A 20206-nucleotide genomic window follows, 5' to 3' on the forward strand; every position below is an offset into this window, starting at 1 on the left:
AATCACAATTCCTCAAACATAGAAGTATTTCACACCATTTTAAAGATACACTACTTGTTAATCCCACCACAGTGTCCGATTTCAAATAGGCTTTACGGCGAAAGCACCACAAACTGACCTAACAAAAATGATGTTAGATCAGAGCCAAGTCACAGAAAAACACAGCCATTTTTCTAGCCAAAGAGAGGAGTCACAAAAATCCGAAATAGAGATAGAATTAATCACTAACCTTTGATGATCTTCATCAGATGACACTCATAGGACTTCATGTTTCAAAATACATGTATATTTTGTTCGATAAAGTTCATATTTATATAAAAACAATCTCAGTATACATTGGCACGTTATGTTCAGTAGTTCCAAATACATCCGGTGATTTTGCAGAGAGCCACATCAATTTACAGAAATTCTCATAATAAATGTTGATGAAAATACAAGTGTTATGCATGGAACTTTAAATACACTTCTCCTTAATGCAACCGCTGTGTCAGATTTCAAAATAGCTTTACGGAAACAGCAAACCATGCAATAATCTGTATGGCGCTCAGAGACCAATCAAGCCAAAAAGATATCCACCATATTCTGCAGTCAACAGAAGTAAAAAATAACGTTATAAATATTCACTTACCTTGATGATCTTCATCAGAATGCACTCCCAGGAATCCCAGCTTCTTAATAAATGTTTGTTTTGTTCGATAATGTCCATCATTTATGTCCAAATAGCTACTTTTGTTAGCTGGTTTTGTAAACATATCCAAAGTCACGAAGCGCGTTCACTAAGAGCAAACTAAATATCAAAAAGTTTCGTTACAGTCCATAGAAACATGTCAAACGATGTATAGAACCAGTCTTTAGGATGTTTTTAACATAAATCTTCAATAATGTTCCAACCAGAGAATTCCTTTGTCTGTAGAAAAGCAATGGAATGCGAGCTAACTCTCACGTGAATGAGCATCACGAGCTTGTGGCACTCTGCCAGACCACTGTGACCCTAATGAGCCCCTCCTTTACAGTAGAAGCCTCAAACAAGTTTCTAAAGACTGTTGACATCGAGTGGAAGCCTTAGGAAGTGCAACATTACCAATATCCCACTGTATCTTCAATAGGGAATGAGTTGAAAAACGACCAACCTCAGATTTCCCACTTCCTGTTTGGATTGTTTCTCAGGTTTTTGCCTGCCATATTAGTTCTGTTATACTCACAAACATCATTCAAACGGTTTCAGAAACTTCAGAGTGTTTTCTATCCAAATATACTATGCGTATATTAGCAACTGGGACTAAGTAGCAGGCAGTTTACTCTGGGCACCTCTGGGCACCTTATTCATCCAAGCTACTCAATACTGCCCCCAGCCATAAGAAGTTTTAATAACAAACTTGTATGCCGTTTGTAAACATAACTAACATTGTTAAATTACGAGCCTAGTTGGTTTAGCCAAAGAAAAATCAGCAACCTTTCTGCTAGCCATGATTGGCTGAGATAATGAGTGGGCTGGACATGCCGAAAGATGAGTTTGGATTGGTCCGCCATATAGGATGCTTCTGTCTATTTGAGCTGGTCAGTATGTCTAGGTAATTCTCTCTAATGCGGCTTTTTTAAATGTATCGCGTAGGAAAACTGCTCAAGTCTAATGTCAAGTTAAGGTGTACCGTTAGCTAGCTAATGTTATGTGTATGTTCTCCACTTTCTGGAGGACTGAGTTTTGAAATCAGTGGAATTCAAGTATGATAGCTAAGGAGATGGGTGCTAGCTTGGGTGCTTGACTGCCGTTGTGAGGTCAGAACACTTGGATCAACCCTACTCCTCGGCCAGAGCATCCAGTGTGCGTGTAATGTTCAATGAGCTCTTCTTTCATTTGTGTCTGGAAGTAGCTAGCAAGTTAGCTTGAGTGCCTGACTGCTTTTTAATTTTTTTGTTATTATTATTATGAACAAAACAAATACAAAACAGAAATATACAAACAAGAGTACATAAACCTAACAGACAGGGGTAGATCAGATCGAGATCCGTTTTCAATTTGTTAAAATGTTTAATGGTACGTATGGCTTTTTAATTGTTTTTGCACTTTTGAATTGTTTTACACTTACTGATTATTTCAAAAATAATATTTCAATTTTATCTTAAACAATGTGAAGAGGGGTTTGTTCTCCACCCACTTCATTTTATGGATAAAGAATCTGCCATGAAAAATAAACAAATTAACAATGAAAGTTAAATCGGGGTCCATTTCATTTGGATCAAAATAAAACATAATATCGGATTCTTTCAAATGAACATTAATAGTAGTTCATTTTAAAATAAAATCTTCTAACTCACTTACATCTTCTTGCATAAGAAAAGTCCCAAAATAAATAGTCAAGAGTCTCTGGGTCACAACCACAAAATACACATTTGTCAATAGCTATTTTGAATCTGTGTATAATAAAGGTCTTTACAGGGGTGCTTGACTGCTGTTGTTAGTACAGAACGCTCGGATCAACCCTTAAAGTGATGGGTGGGGCAAAAGCTTAAGATGGTGTGAACGATGCTGAATGGGTGTAGACGAAGAAGGGCTCTCCAGTAGTAGTACCAAAACATTCAAAGGCCATTTTCTCAAAAGTGAGTTTATCAACTTTCAAAGCAAAACTACTTTCCAATTGTTCCTCAGCTGTAGTGTATGATATACTATTTTGTAGCTCTGAGTCTCTAATTTTATCCAATGTAAAAAAACACCATTTCAAATTTTGTTACATTAAGACCGATTTGAGCCTGTCACAAATGGTCTCTCCTCTTAAAAGCAGTTTGACCCCTCTACACATCAAAGCTTATATCATTCATCATGACCAAACTGTGGAGTCCTTGTCTCTCAATGTCACCTCCTACCTAAATGACAACATGTCTAGCAGATCAAATGGCTTCTACACAAGGGAATATCAGAAGCCTTCTCGTGCACTAGAGGACAATGGAGAGGTGTCCTGCTATGAAGTATCATGTAGCTATTTTCAGTTCACATGCTGAATGGTGCACATTCATTCTTTCCCCATGGGACTCTCCTGCCTGAGGCAACCTTCTCCCCCTTCTTTGACAACAAAACTGACCTCATGTGTCCACCTCTGGACCTCCAGCCTGGGAATGGTCAGAAGGTCAGAAGTCAGATGCTGAGATTCCAAGACATGGTCCGTTATGCTGACTCATTAGCCTTAGCCTCCCACCAGAATAGAACCAGTGTCTGGGCTCCATGACAAAGCATTTGGTCTGGTTACAGCAACACAGCTTGACGTCAGAAAAACAGGCCAACACTGATCTCGTTGTTTAGGGGGCCACAGACTTCCAGTCATCCACTGTGTGAGTTAGCCTATGTAGGCGGACCTGGAGAACCCGGAGGCACAGTCAGGCTGTATGGTAGAGAATGCTAACAGGATGTTGGAGACAATATAGCGCCCCCTGTGGAAAGCTTACTGTATGTTGAGCCTACCATATCCTGATTCCTGACCAATAAAGATTGGCTTGATTAAAGGCGTCAACTCTGGCCCCGAATCATGTAAAGTGGAGCTGAGTAAATGCTGAGATTCATATTCCAAATGTGAGCCTTTAGAAAACAATATGGTGAGAATATGTATCGAAGTGAGGAGTCTTTCTCAACATGTGTTAGGTTTTACCTAGGAGGTACTGTACTTCAAAGCTGTGAGCGGTCGAGTACTGGCTGGTTCCTCCAGCAGATAACTGACGGTTCACTTCCTCCCAGGCCAGTGAGGGGCCCAAAGAGCATGGGGAGAGAAAGAGCAGATAGAACCCACGCCACACTAAGCGAAGCCCAGTTTGAAGAACAAAGAATAAAGTCGGAAGTTTACATAAACTTTGGTTGGAGTCCCTAAAACTCATTTTTCAACCACTCCACACATTTCTTGTTAACAAACTATAGTTTTGGCAAGTCGGTTAGGACATCTACTTTGTGCATGACAAGTCATTTTTCCAACAATTGTTTACCGACAGATTATTTCATTAAGAATTCACTGTATCACAATTCCAGTGGGTCAGAAGTTTACATACACTAAGTTGACTGTGCCTTTAAACAGCTTGGAAAATTCCAGACAATGATGTGATTGCTTTAGAAGCTTCTGACAGGCTAATTGACATAATGTGAGCCAGTTGGAGGTGTACCTGTGGATGTATTTCAAGACCTACCTTCAAACTCAGTGCCTCTTTGCTTGACATCATGGGAAAATCAAAATAAATCAGCCAAGACCTCCACACACAGACAAAAAATTGTAGAACTCCACAAGTCTGGTTCACCCTTGCGAGCAATTTCCAAACACCTAAAGGTACAACGTTCATCTGTACAAACAATAGTACGCAATTATAAACACCAAGGGACCATGCAGCCATTATAACGCTCAGGAAGGAGACGCGTTCTGTCTCCTAGAGATGAATGTACATTGGGGCGAAAAGTGCAAATTAATCCCAGAACAACAGCAAAGGACCTTGTGAAGATGCTGGAGGAAACAGGTACAAAAGTATCTATATCCACAGTAAAACGAGTCCTATATCGACATAACCTGAAAGGCCGCTCAGCAAGGTCGAAGCCACTGCTCCAAAACCGCCATAAAAAAAGCCAGACTACGGTTTGCAACTGCACATGGGGACAAAAATCGTACTACTTGGAGAAATGTCCTTTGGTCTGATGAAACAAAAATAGAACTGTTTGGCCATAATGCCCATCGTTATGTTTAGAGGAAAAATGGGGATGCTTGCAAGCCGAAGAACACCATCCCAACCGTGAAGCATGGGGGTGGCAGCATCATGTTGTGGGGGCGCTTTGCTGCAGGAGGGACTGGTGCACTTCACAAAATAGATGGCATCATGAGGAAATACAATTATGTGGATATATTGAAGCAACATCTCAAGACATCAATCAGGAAGTTAAAGCTCGGTTGCAAATGGATCTTCCAAATGGACAATGACCCCAAGCATACTTCCAAAGTTGTGGCAAAATGGCTTAAGGACAACAGAGTCAATATATTGGAGTGGCCATCACAAAGCCCTGACCTCAATCCTATAGAACATTTGTGGGCAGAACTGAAAAAGCGTGTGCGAGCAAGGAGGCCTACAAACCTGACTTAGTTACACCAGCTCTGTCAGGAGGAATGGGCCAAAATTCACCCAACTTGTTGTGGGAAGCTTGTGGAAGGCTACCCGAAATGTTTGACCCAAGTTAAACAATTTAAAGGCAATGCTACCAAAAACGAATTGAGTGTATGTAAACTTCTGGTAATGTGATGAAAGAAATAAAAGCTGAAATAAATAATTCTCTCTACTATTATTCTGACATTTCACATTCTTAAAATAAAGTGGTGATCCTAACTGACCTAAGACACATAATTATTACTAGGATTCAGTGTCAGGAATTGTGAAAAACTGAGTTTAAATGTATTTGGCTAAGGTGTATGTAAACTTCCGACTTCAACTGTAAACTTTTACTTATGTTTTGGGTAGGATGGCGAAAATATTTTTTCGATAAAATTGTTGAAAACATGCCCTTTTAGTGTAAGAGCTGTTTGAAAAGACTGCCTGAAGTTTCAGACTGTTGAGGTGGGATGTTTTGGCCTGCCTGGTGACATCCCCAGGTGCTAAATTAGTTCATAGTCCAAGAAAAAAGAGAGTCCCTAACCTCTCTACCAATAACAGTAAGTTTAACATTTTCCTGTCCCCACTCAGACAACTCCCAGACAGTTTTCGCTAAATTATTGCTTGAGAAATTGCACTATATACAGTGAGCTCCAAAAGTATTGGGAGAGTGACAATAACTTTATTTTGGCTCTGTACTCCAGAACGTTGAATATGAAGTGAGACAATGAGGTTAAAGCGCAGAATGTCAGCTTTAATTTTAGGGTATTTTCATCCATATCGGGTGAACCTTTAGAAAATACAGCACCTTTTGTACATAGTGCCCCCATCTTATGGGACCAAAATTATTGGGACAAATTCACATACAGTGCATTCAGAAAGTATTCAAACCCCTTTGACATTTTCAACATTTTGTTACATTACAGCCTTATTCTAAAATGGATTAAAATAAACAATTTTACTCATCAATCTACACACAATACCCCATAATGACAAAGTGAAAACAGGTCTTTAGAAACTTTTCAAAATAAAAAATAAAAATACATATTTACACAAGTATTCAGACCCTTTGCTATGAAACTCGAAATTGAGCTCAGGTGCATCCTGTTTTCCATTGATCATCCCCGAGATGTTTCTACGACTTGATTGGAGTCCACCTGTGGTAAATTCAATTGATTGGACATGATTTGGGAAAGGCACACACCTGTCTATATAAGGTCCCACAGCTGACAGTGCATGTACGTGCAAAAACTAAGCCATGAGGTCGAAGGAATTGTCCGTACAAATCTGGGGAAGGCTACCAAAACATTTCAGCAGCATTGAAGGTCCCCAAGAACACAGTGGCCTCCATCATTCTTAAATGGAAGAAGTTTGGAACCACCAATACTATTCCTAGAGGTGGCTGGCCAAACTGAGCAATCGTGGGAGAAGGGCATTGGTCAGGGAGGTGACCAAGAACTCGATGGTCACTCTGACAGAGCTCCAGAGATTCTTTGTGGAGATGGGAGAAGCTTCCAGTAAAGTCACATGACAGCCCGCTTGGAGTTTGCCAAAAGGCACCTTAAGGACTCTCCGAACATGAGAAATAAGATTATCTGGTCTAATGAAATGAAGATTGAACTATTTGGCCTGAATGTCAAGGGTCACGTTGAGAGGAACCCTGGCACCATCCCTACAGTGAAGAATGGTGGTGGCAGCATCATGCTGTGGGGATGTTTTTCAGGGGAAGGGACTGGGAGACTAGTCAGGATCAAGGGAAAGATGAATGGAGCAAAGTACAGTGAGATCCTTGATGAAAACCTAGTTTTCAACGCTCCCCATCCAACCTGACAGAGGTTGAAAGGATCTACAGAGAAGAATGGGAGAAACTCCCCAAATACAGGTGTGCCAAGCTTGTAGTGTCATACCCAAGAATACTTGTGGCTGTAATCGCTGCCAAAGGTGCTTCAACAAAGTATTGAGTAAAGGGTCTGAATACTTATATAAATGTGATATTTAAATGTGAAATTAGCAAAAATGTCTAATAACCTGTTTTTGCTTTGTCATTATGGGGTATTGTGTGTAGACTATTTAATACATTTTAGAATAAGGCTGTAATGAAACACAATGTGGAAAAACTCAAGGTGTCTGAATACTTTCCGAATGCACTGTATGTGTGTTAAGTCAAAAGTTTAATATTTGGTCACATATTCCTAGCACACAGTGATTTCATCAAGCCTTTTACTCTATAAACTTGTTGGATGCATTTGCTGTTTGCTTTGGTTGTGTTTCAGATTATTTGGTGCCCAAACTTTAATGGTAAATAATGTATTGTGTCATTTTGGAGTCACTTTTTTTGTAAACAAGACTAGAATATGTTTCTAAACACTTCTACATTAATGTGGATGCTACCATGATTACAGATAGTCCTGAATAAATCGTGAATAATGAGGAGTGAGAAAGTTGCAGATGCACACATATAAAACATGCTAACCTCTCAAGATTACAATAACAGGGGAGGTTAGCATTTTTTTTTGGGGGGGGGGTATGGTATTTGTGCGTCACTCATCATTATTCACGATTCATTCAGGACTATCGGTAATCATGGTAGCATCCATATTAATGTAGAAGTGTTTAGAAACATATTCTGTTCTTATTTACAATAAACGTCACTCTAAAATGACACAATACATTATTTACCATTCATTTCTGTTTGGGTACCAAATCATCTGAAACACAACCAAAACAAACAGCAAATGCTTCCAACAACTTTTTACAGTCACAAGCTTGATGTAGTCATCATTAAAGCTGACAGTCTTCCCTTTAACCTCATCATCATCGTATCATTTCACATCCAAAGTGTTGGAGAACAGAGCCAAAACAACAAAAATGTGTCACTCTCCCAATACTTTTGGAGCTCACTATAGGTTACACAAGCTTCAAAGCACAGCCATGAAAGGACATAGCTAGCTGGTGTGCAAGTAGCTGGAGAAGTAGTAAGCATTTGCAAGTAGTACGCATTTCATGGGCCACAGAGTGTGGCGTGAAACCCGGTGAATTCCAAGCCATTTGAGTTGATTTCCTTTCATGACGATCCCTTTGGAAACTGGGCTCTTGGCGGAGCGGTGGTTTGCCAGGCTCAGTGTCGCAGTGGAGCCAGTAGCGACTGTTTTCCTCCAGACGGAAGGTCCTTCGAGGCGAAAGGGCAGAGCAGGGCATCCCTCACACGCAGGCGAACCCTGTGTCTTTACCATGGTCTGGCCTAGACAAATTCAAGGTGGACCAGGCTCCAGGGCAGTTACATGAAGGAACTGTAAATGGGAGTGCCAGGCCTATAATGGCACTTTGGAGGGAGAGTGGGTTTGATGGATCCTCTTTAGACCAGCCATCTGGAAAGAGCTGATCTCAAACCAGACGGAACTAAACTGCTGATCTGTACATTTAAGTGAATATCTCCATTTCCAGTGGCGTTTCTTCTTCACCTGTGTGCTCAAGAAATAGAACAGTCTGTAGGCCGTTTGTCGGGCAATAAATCATGTACTGTATGAATGCAGTCAATGCATGCTATTATGTTACATTGACAAGACCGCTATTTGTGTCCACGTGTGAGCGGAGAGGGTGAGCTTTTTATGAATGCTCAGCCTCATAGCAGGTAGCACACATGGTGTACTTTTCCTAGCACCTGACTCATCCTCTTGACACATTCCAATTCAAGCCCAAACTCACAAGTCTTTTGGCAGTCAATTTGAAGGTTAGGTACATCAACAAACATGCCTTGGTTACAGGAAGCCCCTGGCTTGTCTACTCCTATACGTCAGTTAGTGAAGTATACAGATCAGGCTCTGTGTCTGAGTGATATAGTGAAGACCGATTGTGTTTGTCAGATCCGTTTCCTTATCGGGCTATTGGAGATTTGGGAGATTACCATGACAAATGTTTAGCCAAATTGCTGATGAATATGTGCTCTAAGTCATCCCTGGTTGATGGCTCCTTCCTCAGTACTCCCTTAATGCTTTTCTTTGGTTCGCTACACAGAGGCTAGGCCCCATTATGTAGTTACAAATCCTGCTAGCAATTGTTGGTTTCAAATGCAAGTTTAGCTAATTCCGACTGATTCAACTTTGATGATGAACTCAAAATGGCGCCAGCTAGCTGTCTAAGTCTGTGTTCCATGTGTGTGCTTTAGTGCTTGGTCAGACAGGGCCCTGTGACTGTGCTGTTCTCAAAGTACTGAGGGAAAGTGGGCCATTGTCTGCAGAAGTGATTATTGTGTGATGCGGTCCGGTCCCTCTTGTGCAGCAGCACAGCCGGGAAAGTCAGTGTCCTCGCTCCTCAGCGCTTGACAGCAGCTCGCTGCACCCTGGATAGAGGGGACTTGGCATCTACAGGGGCCACAGCACATTATCCTGGACAAAATCTGTAATTCTCCGTTCATTCCTTGTTGAATTCATTACTCCTCATATCTGGAGCAGCTCTTTCTCTCTCTGTGCAACCCAAACTGCCTCGTTGGTGAATAGTGGTTGAATAGTGAACCCTGGATTATTCATTTAGATTGATGACGTTTGATAACACAGAGAATCATGCTAGCTTCATAGCCAAACCATTGTCTGAGGTGTCTCTTTACTGGCACACATTAACTACCTGATTGATATATGATTTGATATCTCTAGCTGTTCCCTCATTAGCAGTGTTAGGTCCAGGCTCTGTGCAGTTTACAGCAACAGCTTGGTCCTCTCCTGTCCTGTCCTGAGGTTGTGTGGGAGAGAGATGTGAGGTGGTCTTTCTCCCTGTGGTGAGTGAAACTTGTCTGCGCAGCCAGCCTGTGTTGAAGGAGTCCATCTCAGTAGGGGCGCCCAAAACAGCCAAAGATCTGTTGGCAGACAGCTGACACAGCTAACGCCACCGCAAATCCTTCTCCCGTAACTCAGCGTCTGCTACTTCCCACCCACCCAAATAGTCTCTCAGGAAAGAGAGAGATGTAGAGAGACAGAGAGCGAGAGAGAGCAACATCTGCGATTGTAGCAAACACACTTTAATGGATCAAGTTTCTTCTGTTTCGATGGAAAATGAAAGTGCTGCTAGACACCCTAAACTGAGCTGAGGGCTGGAATCGGGTGATTGGTTTCGCAGAGCTTTTTCCAAACCCTCAGATTATGAACAATGTAAATCACTGGTTTTAAAAACACCCCAAGGGGTTAAACAGAAACAGATCAGTGATTGTTGGTGGTTTATCGCTATACCAGCTCATGTATCCTGCTCAATAGAACACAGTCCCCCAGACTGCATCTGTCTGCCTTGAAATCATCAGCACCCACATGCAGACAAGCAACCACATCAACTAGCACCCCTGACACAAACTCTGCTGTGGTTCATTTGTCAAAGACTATATGCACTAACACTGATATGTGAGATGAAGTTTCCCAGCTTCCTAAGGTTTTAACTCTGTCCCTTTCCCTTCACAGTCCTTGGCTCCCCTAAAGACCTGGTCACCAAAGACGTCACAGACAACAGCTTCGCTGTCTCTTGGACGGCGGCGCCCGGTAACGTGCGCTCATACCGGTTGAAGTGGAAGTCGCTGTACACGGAGGAGACAGGGGAGAAGTCCGTCCCCGGGGACGTAACGACCACTGTGCTTGAGGGGCTCACTCCGGAGACGCGCTACCAGGTCTCTGTGTACGCAGCCTACGGCAGGGGAGAGGGAGAGCCGCTCGTGGGTGCTGAGACCACAGATAGTAAGTCACTCCCTAATGTTTCCACCATACACACACTTTCTCTCTGTCTATCCCCTTCTCTCTCTCGCTGTCTCTCGGTCTCTCTCTCTCTCTCTCTCTCTCTACTCTCTCTCTCCCTGCCTCTGTAGCTCTCCCTCTCTCTTTCTGCCTGAGAAGATGCATTTCCGGATTTCTCGTCCCCAGGTGAACTCAGAGCATGGAGTATAAAAATACTCCATGACTGCATACCCCTTGACTTATTCCACATTTTGTTGTTACAGCATGAATTCAAAATTGATTAAATATAATTTTTTCTCTCAACACAATACCCCATAACAACAGTGAGAACATGTTTTTAGAAATTTGTGCAAATGTATTACAATATAGATACGGAAATATCTAATTTACATAAGTATTCACACCCCCGAGTCAATACTTTGTAGAAGCACCTTTGGTAGCGATTACAGCTATGAGTCTTTCTGGGTAAATCTCTAAGTGCTTTCCACACCTGAATTGTGCAACATTTGTGCATTATTCTTTAAAAAAATTGAAATTGTGAAATTGTTTGTTCATCATTGCTATAGACAACCATAACATGATTTAGCCACCATTATGCTTGAAAATATGGAGAGTGGTACTCAGTAATGTGTTGTATTGGATTTGCCCCAAACATAGCAACACTTCTTTGTTTTCAGGACAAAAAGTTAATTTCTTTGCCACATTTTTTGCAGTATTACATTAATGCCTTATTACATGATGCATGTTTTGGAGTATTTGTATTCTGTACAAGCTTCCTTCTTTTCACTCTGTCAATTAGGTTAGTATTGTGGAGTAACTATAATGTTGTTGATCCATCCTCAGTTTTCTCCTATCACAGCCATTCAACTCTGTAACTGTTTTAAAGTCACCATTGACCTCATGGTGAAATCCCTGAGTGGTTTCCCTCCTCTTCGGGCAACTGAGTTAGGAAGGACAGCTGTATCTTTGTACTGACTGGGTGTATTGATACACCATTCAAAGTGTAGTTAATAACTTCGCCGGTCATTGGAAAACCTCCCTGGTCTTTGTGGTTGAACCTGTTTGAAATGTACTGCTCGACTGAGGGACCTTACAGATGATTGTATGTGTGGGGTACAGAGATGAGGTAGTCATTCAAAGATTATGTTAAACACTTATTGCACACAGAGTGAGTCCATTCAACTTATTATGTGACTTGTTAAGCACATTTTTACTCCTGAACTTATTTAGGTTTGCCATAACAAAGGCGTTGAATACTTATTGACTCAAGACATTTCCGTTTTTCATTTGTAATTGATTTGTACAATGACATTTGACATTATGGTGTATTGTGTGTAGGCCAGTGACAGAAAAATCTGAATCGTATGAATTAATTTGAAGTTCAGCCTGTAACACAACAACATGTGGAAAAGGTGTGTGAATACTCTCTGAAGGCACTGTAGGTCATTATATAACTGGAATGTGCCTATGTAGAGCACCGGGAATGAAGACGAGGACCAGAGTGGGTCATATTTGTCTCATGACAATAAAGAGCGATAGCAAGATAGCTTTGGGGTTCACGAAGTTGGATTTGGGTACAGACCTTATTTCCTTAAATAAACCATGAACGTGTAGCTTTCATAGCCCGTATAATCCACAAATAGAACCGAGACATGGTAAGAAAAAAAGCATTAAATGACTTCACTCCTATCAGCCTTCAAAAGGAGTGACGCAGGCTTTAGAGTTATGCCGGAAACAAGGGTTTTGAAGGCCCAAACTTGAGCCCCATTCTTGGGCGTAATGTGGAAAAAGTGAGATAGGGTGACAGTTACGGCTCATTCTTTGAGCTTGTAGATAACGTCACCGCTTCGGGCAGTCACCTGATCCACCTAAAAGGCCACTGAAATGCTTTTGTAATCAGGGTGACGACGTGTGTATTATATAGTATATGGCCATGACGCAATACGCCACACCTGCTACCAGTTATCAGGGGAGGTTGTGGATTCAGATAGACACAGGAGTAGACAGTGCTTCCCCTCTCCTTGTAATACAGCAACCCACTGAAGTGAGAAAAGCACATTGACGGAAACTTACCCCGATTGGGGAATTTATCCGCTGCTTTGCGAGACAAAATGTGCTAATGGAAAACTGTGTCGCTCCATCGTTTTGCTTATTGATTCTGGCAAGCAGGACATGTGCAATTTACACCAAAAACAACCTTCAGGCACCTCCAGAGGCTTGTATGGTTTTTATCCGTGGTCACTTCGTCCTGCTGGTCCCTCCACCAGAACCACAGGCTCTTTCTCTGTCTGTGCTAACAGGAGAGGTCCATTTGGGTTGAGCCACACACTGAAAACTTGGACAGGCTGCTTTTTTTCCATCCATAAAACTCCTCCCTCTGAAGTCTAGCTGTCTGAATATTTTCCTGATCTCGTTAAGGTTTTGACAATTCACACTTGTCCTTCCTGCACCAAAGACATACTGGGGTCATAGTATGGAAATCTGCACAGTGGGTCTGGTCAGTATATGTTCTGACTGGGATATAAAACAATGTTTGGGTGGATCTGTGTTCATAAGCGTATGAAAACTGAACCGATACCTCAGTAAAAATCTCAGAGCTAACCAAGCATGCCAATGTTTAGATTGACAACAAGCCGTTATGGCTTTGTACCATTTGGAAATGTAGGCAGCAATTTGACATGCATTTCAATTCTGCTCTCTGCTCAAACTCAAACACACCATAATACCGTTATCAATCCATCAAGCATTGGTGTTTAATTTTCCTTCTTTTGCGCTCCCAGTGTCTGCAGCCGGAAAAGTTGTGGTGGTTTCCGAGGAGACGGAGAAAAGCATGAAGGTGACTTGGCAGCCTGCACCCGGAAACGTTGTCAACTACCGGGTGACGTACAAGCCAGCGTCGGGAGGGCGACAGCTGGCTACCAAGGTGCCTGGTGGTACCACCAACACCATCTTGAGACGCTTAACGCCCATGACCACCTACGACATCACGGTGCTGCCTGTGTACAAGCAGGGAGAAGGAAAAGCAAGGCAAGGAGTAGGAACCACACGTACGTTGGTCTATCATTAACCACAACTGAACTGTGCTCTGTGCTGCTTGCATTAGCTTAGGGGAGTCCTGTGCAGTAGCTAGTTGCTGGAGGGTTATGCAGACTTGTATCATCAATCATCATCAACTACTAAATCTACGATAGGCCAGTAGAAAATGGGTCTCCAGAGGACACTAAGAACTAGCATTTTACCTGTAATAATCTAATATTTAGCCTAATGTTTAGCCTAATTTTACTTCCACTTTATAGTCATCTGCTTATATAGTCATCTGCTTATATCAAATCTTCATGTTCTCTGTTCCAGTGTCACCGTACAAAGCCCCTAGAAACCTGCAGACCTCCGAGCCTGCTAGGACCAGTTTCAGAGTGACCTGGGACCCTGCTCCAGGGGAAGTCAAGGGCTACAAAGTCACTTTCCACCCCATTGGAAATGATATAGACCTGGGAGAGCTGCTGGTAGGACCCTATGACAACACTGTGGTTCTGGAGGAGCTCAGGTTGGTCTATCCTTGGAATGTAAAGTACAGTGCATTCGGAAAGTATTCAGACCCCTTGACTTTTTCCAAATTGTGTTAGGTTACAGCCTTATTCTAAAATGGATTAAATTAAACAGGTTTCGCAAATTTGAGCTAGTTATATAAATAGAAAACTGAAATAGCACATTTGCATAAGTATTCAGACCCTTTCCTCAGTACCTTTTTGAAGCACCATTGCCAGCGATTACAGTCTTGTTGGGTATGACGCTACAAGCTTGGCACACCTGTATTTGGGGAGTTTCTCCCATTCTTCCCTGCAGATCCTCTCAAAATCTTGTTTCTCATGGTCTGAGAGTCCTTTAGGTGCCTTTTGGCAAACTCCAAGCAGACTGTCATGTGCCTTTTACTGAGGAGTGGCTTCCTTCTGGTCATTCTACCGTAAAGGCCTGTTTGGTGGTGTGCTGCAGAGGTGGTTGTCCTTCTGGAAGGTTCTCCCATCTCCACAAAGGAACTCTAGAGCTCTGTCAGAGTGACCATTGGTTATTGGTCACCTCCCCGACCAAGGCCCTTCTCGCCTGATTGCTCAGTTTGACTGGGCGGCTAGCTCTAGGAAGAATCTTGGTGGTTCCAAACTTCTTCCATTGAAGAAGCACGGAGGCCACTGTGTTCTTGGGGACCTTCAATTTGGGCACCCTTCCCCAGATCTGTGCCTTGACACAATCCTGTCTCGGAGCTCTACGAACAATTCCTTCGACCTCGTTGCTTGGTTTTTACTCCGACATGCACTATCAACTGTGGGAGCTTGTATAGGCAGGTGTGTGGCTTTCCAAATCATGTCCAATCAATTGAATTTACCACAGGTGGACTCCAATGAAGTTGTAGAAACATTTCAAGGATGATCAATGGAAACAGGATGAACCTGAGATCAATTTCGAGTCTTATAGCAAAGGGTCTGAATACTTATGTAAATAAGATATTTCTGTTTTTCTAAAATGTGTTTTTGCTTTGTCATTATGGGGTATTCTGTGTAGATTGCTGAGGAATTATTTTTATTTAATCCATTTTAGAATAAGGCTGTAAATGTAACAAAATGTGAAAAAATTGAAGGGGTCTGAATACTTTCCGAATGCACTGTATATCAGATGGTTTGTCACAGTTACTGTATTGCCTTGCAAAGATAGAATGAACTGTGCTGCTTTTTCATTATTTCACCAGTTTGTTGGGTCCGTCTATCAGTAATTTCTCTCAGACAAACTGACAAACTTGTTGAGATGAATGAAGTGTAACTGATTTAGTTGTTTTCTCACAGGGCTGGTACCAAGTACACAGTGAGTGTGTTTGGAATGTTCGAGGGGGGAGAGAGCCAACCATTGGCTGGTGAGGAGAAGACCACTCTCTCTGACGCCCCTGAACCACCACTGTATGATGGAGGTAATGCCTCCTCTCAAACTCCTCCTACATGATTAATCATATAGCCAGCAACACCAGCCACACAGCACAAGAGACTACACTGTAAAGTACTGTATTCACTTTATGCCCAGCAAATTAATAGGCACGGCGGCCATGTTGAAAAGTAAAAGGTCATGCATAAGGTGAATATTAGTCTGTAGGAATTGTATAAACAAGCTGTGATCCATTTTATAGAGGCAAAAGTGAAACAACACATTTTCCTCAAAGAACTCAACAGCCCTACCCACTGGGCACACACTGGTTGAATCAACGTTGTTTCACCGAAATGTGTCAATGTTTTGTGATGTGGAGTAAATGTGGAAAATACATTGGATTTGAAAAAAAGTCATCAACCAGCATTGTAAACATTGAGGCTTACCTTCAACTTAAATACATTGACTCAACCTGACTAACAGGTTTGAACATCAATCTAATTTCAACATAATCATTAAAACTATGTATATGTTGAAATTGAGTTGAAAATTCCTCAAAGAAATGTAATTTTTTCCCCCTATATCCTATATTCAATATACTGTATATTGGGTGGTTGAAATTATGTCAAATTTTATAGTTGGTTAGACATTTTATTTGGCCCTGTTTCAATGTTGATAGTAAAATGGTAGGTTTGATTCAACGATACAGTTTTGCCTAACAGTGACTCCTACTGGTATATGAAGGGTAATGCACTTCACTGCGAACAAGTCTACCATCCAGATGCCTATCCTCTATGTACCCTGCTATGCTTTGGAAACAAGCCATGTTCAATTCAGCTGAACTATCATGTCAACACTTATCATGTCAGGCACCGATCAGCTCCGTACTCATTAGCGTAGACAACCTAAATAACATTGAATAGTTTAAAGTAACTCCTCTAACTTTTCTTACACAAGCTGTATGTGAAAGTACACTGACACGGAATCCAAACCGGCTGTGCACGTGCGCCATCGTGCATACATTTATTTTGTCCCCCCACACCAAACGCGATCACGACACGCAGGTTAAAATATCAAAACAAACTCTGAACCAATTACATTAATTTGGGGACAGGTCGAAAAGCATTTAACATGCATGGCAATTTAGCTAGTTAGCTTGCACTTGCTAGCTAATTTGTCCTATTTAGCTGACTTGCTGTTGCTAGCTAATTTAAGATGGGAGCCCTTGGCAGCGCAGACGCTCGTTGAGCTCGTTGGAGCAATAATTGAATAACATGGATTTCTAAATGTACGACGCTCGTGCACGCGACGTGTCCAGTCTGGTCAGCATGTGAGTGTACAAAACATCAGGAACACCTTCCTAAAATTGAGTTGCACCCACTTTTGCACTCAGAGCAGCCTTAATTTGTCGGTGCAGGGACTCTACAAGGTGTCGAAAGTTTTGCTGGCCCATGTTGACTTCAATGCTTCCCACAGTTGTGTCAAGTTGGCTAGATGTCCTTTGGGTGGTGGACCATTCTTGATACATACGGGAAGCTGTTGAGCGTGAACAACCCAGCACCATTGCAGTTCTTGACACACTCAAACTGGTGCGCCTGGCACCTACTACCATTCTCCATTCAAAGGCACTTACATTTTTTGCCTTGCCCATTCACCCTCTGAATGGCACGCATACTGTACACAATCCGTGTCTCAATTGTCTCACAGCTTTTTACTTGTCTCCTCCCCTTCATCTATACTGATTGAAGTGGATTTACCAGGCTATATCAGTAGGGGATCATAGCTTTCACCTGGATTCACCTGGTTAGTCTTTGTCATGGAAAGAGCTTTGTTTTGTATATTTGGAGTGAGTTTGGGGTTATGTTGGTTACATTGACATCTGATTTGCCCAACAAAGGACCCCATCGTTTCGAACCCAATGTATTTTCCACGTTAATTCCACGTCACAACACGTTGACAAATTACATTGAAACAATGTTGATTCAACCAGTGTATGTGCCCAATGGGTAATGACCAATATGATTTGAAATTCCTTTTCTAATCTCCCTCATCATACTTAAGAACTTATACAGCACATATATTATATGCTGTGACTTCTGCGGCCATAACCGAAGTGTGGGACATATATCACACTGTCCATTTTTCGTTAGGAAAATACGTTCTAATCCCTCTCCCCATAAAAACAGACGAGTTGCCCTAAATGCCTTTCCTCAAAGCTAATTGTCTCACCAAATAACAGATGTAACTACTATTCCATCTGTTGGCTGCTCGCTTTTTCATCATTTCGTCACTTTGGGTTCCTTTTTATTTTTCTGGATCCAGCAGCAGCTAAAAGCAGCAGAATTGACCCAAAAATATATAATCTGTTTGCAATTATAAATGTTTTACAACCTCACGGGTGTGAGCGCGCGTCACGGCACAGGGCAGTGAGTGTTAGGAGAGGAACGAGAGAGAGGAAAATGTTATGTGTTTTAAGGAAGGCTCCAGAGGCCAGTCCTGACCCTCAGCTGCCTGGAAGGCCTCCTCTAATAGAGAGCAGATTCAGTGACAAGACTCTGTCAGTCAGTCGCCCACAATAATAACGCCCACAGAAAACCCCTTCTCCACCCCATAACCCCCTTCTCCTCACCCAGTACTCCTCCATTGAATCCCCCATCCTGATCCTGAGGGAGGACTGAGAGTAAGAGAGAAGAGGGGATTAGGTGCACTAAAAGTGCCTAAAGTAATATGTACATCAGCCTCCCTCTCCTTTGAACACATTTTTACAAGAGACAGTAATGAACATTTTTGTCTCCCGGTTTCCACTTTTAAAGTTTCTTTCTTCTCCCTGTAAATAAAAGATAACCTTCTCTTGAGTGACAGATACGTATGTGCTGCAATGCACAAGTTGTAAAGCTAACTTTGAATTTATAGTGCCATTAACAGGGACTGGACGTGAATTTATTGACTTGGCGAAATGCACATTGCAGTCAAAGGGCAAACATCTGGCGTGGCCAATAAATCTTCCCCTCTTGTCTCTGTCCGATAGCCTTAGATCATTTTCTTTATTACGACTAACGAAAACAGACTGTAGTCTGAACGGCCGGCGGTTCAGACACTCTCGGACCCTCACACTCTGCTGGGCATCTGTTTATCTGTGGGTCGCATGGGGAGGGAAAGAGAAGTCTGTAAATAAAACATGTAACAGTGGCAGATTGCGCAATCTGTGCGTTGCTGCCACACCTGCGGTCTTAACAGACTGCGGACTAGTCCTTCTTCTCATCATGCAGGTGTCCAGGAACACAGCGAAGAGCTGTGCCAGTGAGGAATGCACAGTAGCTCTCACCAAGGAGGCCCTCGTATATATCACATCAGGAGGGCTTCTTTTTTGTTGTTCCCCCGGGAGAGGCTGAGGAGTGGCCAGAGAAGAACACTCCTCAGACATAGGGAGCGAGAGATCATCTCGGAAGAAAAGAAGACAACCATTATATTGACACCTGGAAATGAAATGTGTGATGATGAAAATGGCTCGTAACCCTGAAAATGGAATGGAAATGTGTTTTTACTGCTTGCTTGTAAAGAAACAGATATAGATGTGTTTGGGAATTCTGTGTGATGTTCTGTGAATCCATGTCAACAATGTCATGTCAATGATCTATTTTCTTTCCTACTCCTTCACTTCCCTTCTCACTCATGCATTTTGAACACCTTTGCCCTCATACCTCCAGCTGTGTTATATCTGAAACTGCATGATAATAACTAGTGCCCCATCACTGTTCTGTACTGTCTCTCTGACCTGTAACCTCTGACCTCTCAGATGTGGTGTGTAAGACCAAAGCCCGGGCTGATATTGTCCTGCTGGTCGATGGCTCCTGGAGTATCGGCCGTCTGAACTTTAAGACCATCCGCTCCTTCATCTCTCGCATGGTGGGAGTCTTCGACATCAGCCCTGACAGGGTCCAGATTGGTAGGTTAAACCTCAGTGTGCCTGAAGTCTCACAGGACATGCGCATTCCTGCAACCTGCTGCAGATAACACTATTGTGTCTCCACTCTTTAGTCATTTTCTAGGCATGATCATGTTGGAGGGTTATACAGGGCATCTGATCTGACAGAGGCGCCGTGTGTTTCTCTTAGGTCTGGCCCAGTACAGTGGTGACCCCAAGACTGAGTGGCACCTGAACGCCCACAGGACCAGGGCTTCCCTGCTGGAAGCTGTAGCCAACCTGCCCTACAAAGGAGGCAACACCCTCACTGGTACTGTACTCAATCTACAACCACAACCTCCATTCAGAGACTGTTGTTTACCGTCAGTCCTATTTAAAGGTCTATCATGTTCAAGCTTCTATTGGCTATTTAGACGGCTACTGAAGGAAGTTCCAGTTCGTAAACTTCCAAACGAAAACTGTGCCTCTGCTTTGGTTGTTGGCGGTTGGGCTGTTTGTGTGATAGCCAGAAGGTGAAGGAAACTGAATTGTATGCTCCATTATGCGAATAAAACTGAGTTGTTCC

At 42.4% G+C, this 20206-nt stretch overlaps 1 protein-coding gene across 1 annotated transcript in view; it reads left to right on the forward strand.

Moving 5' to 3' along the window:
• The window catches only part of LOC115138379 (collagen alpha-1(XII) chain-like), a 68434-nt gene that overhangs the window by 13651 nt on the left and 34577 nt on the right, over positions 1-20206 (forward strand). Inside the window, exons 14-19 of the mRNA XM_029675171.2 lie at positions 10545-10814; positions 13592-13858; positions 14163-14355; positions 15644-15765; positions 19513-19662; positions 19832-19951. Of these exons, the coding sequence (XP_029531031.2) occupies positions 10545-10814; positions 13592-13858; positions 14163-14355; positions 15644-15765; positions 19513-19662; positions 19832-19951 (1122 nt within the window). The remainder of the gene's footprint in view (positions 1-10544; positions 10815-13591; positions 13859-14162; positions 14356-15643; positions 15766-19512; positions 19663-19831; positions 19952-20206) is intronic.

This window comes from Oncorhynchus nerka, linkage group LG12 (assembly GCF_034236695.1).
Source record: "Oncorhynchus nerka isolate Pitt River linkage group LG12, Oner_Uvic_2.0, whole genome shotgun sequence".
Classification (NCBI taxonomy): Eukaryota; Metazoa; Chordata; class Actinopteri; order Salmoniformes; family Salmonidae; genus Oncorhynchus; species Oncorhynchus nerka.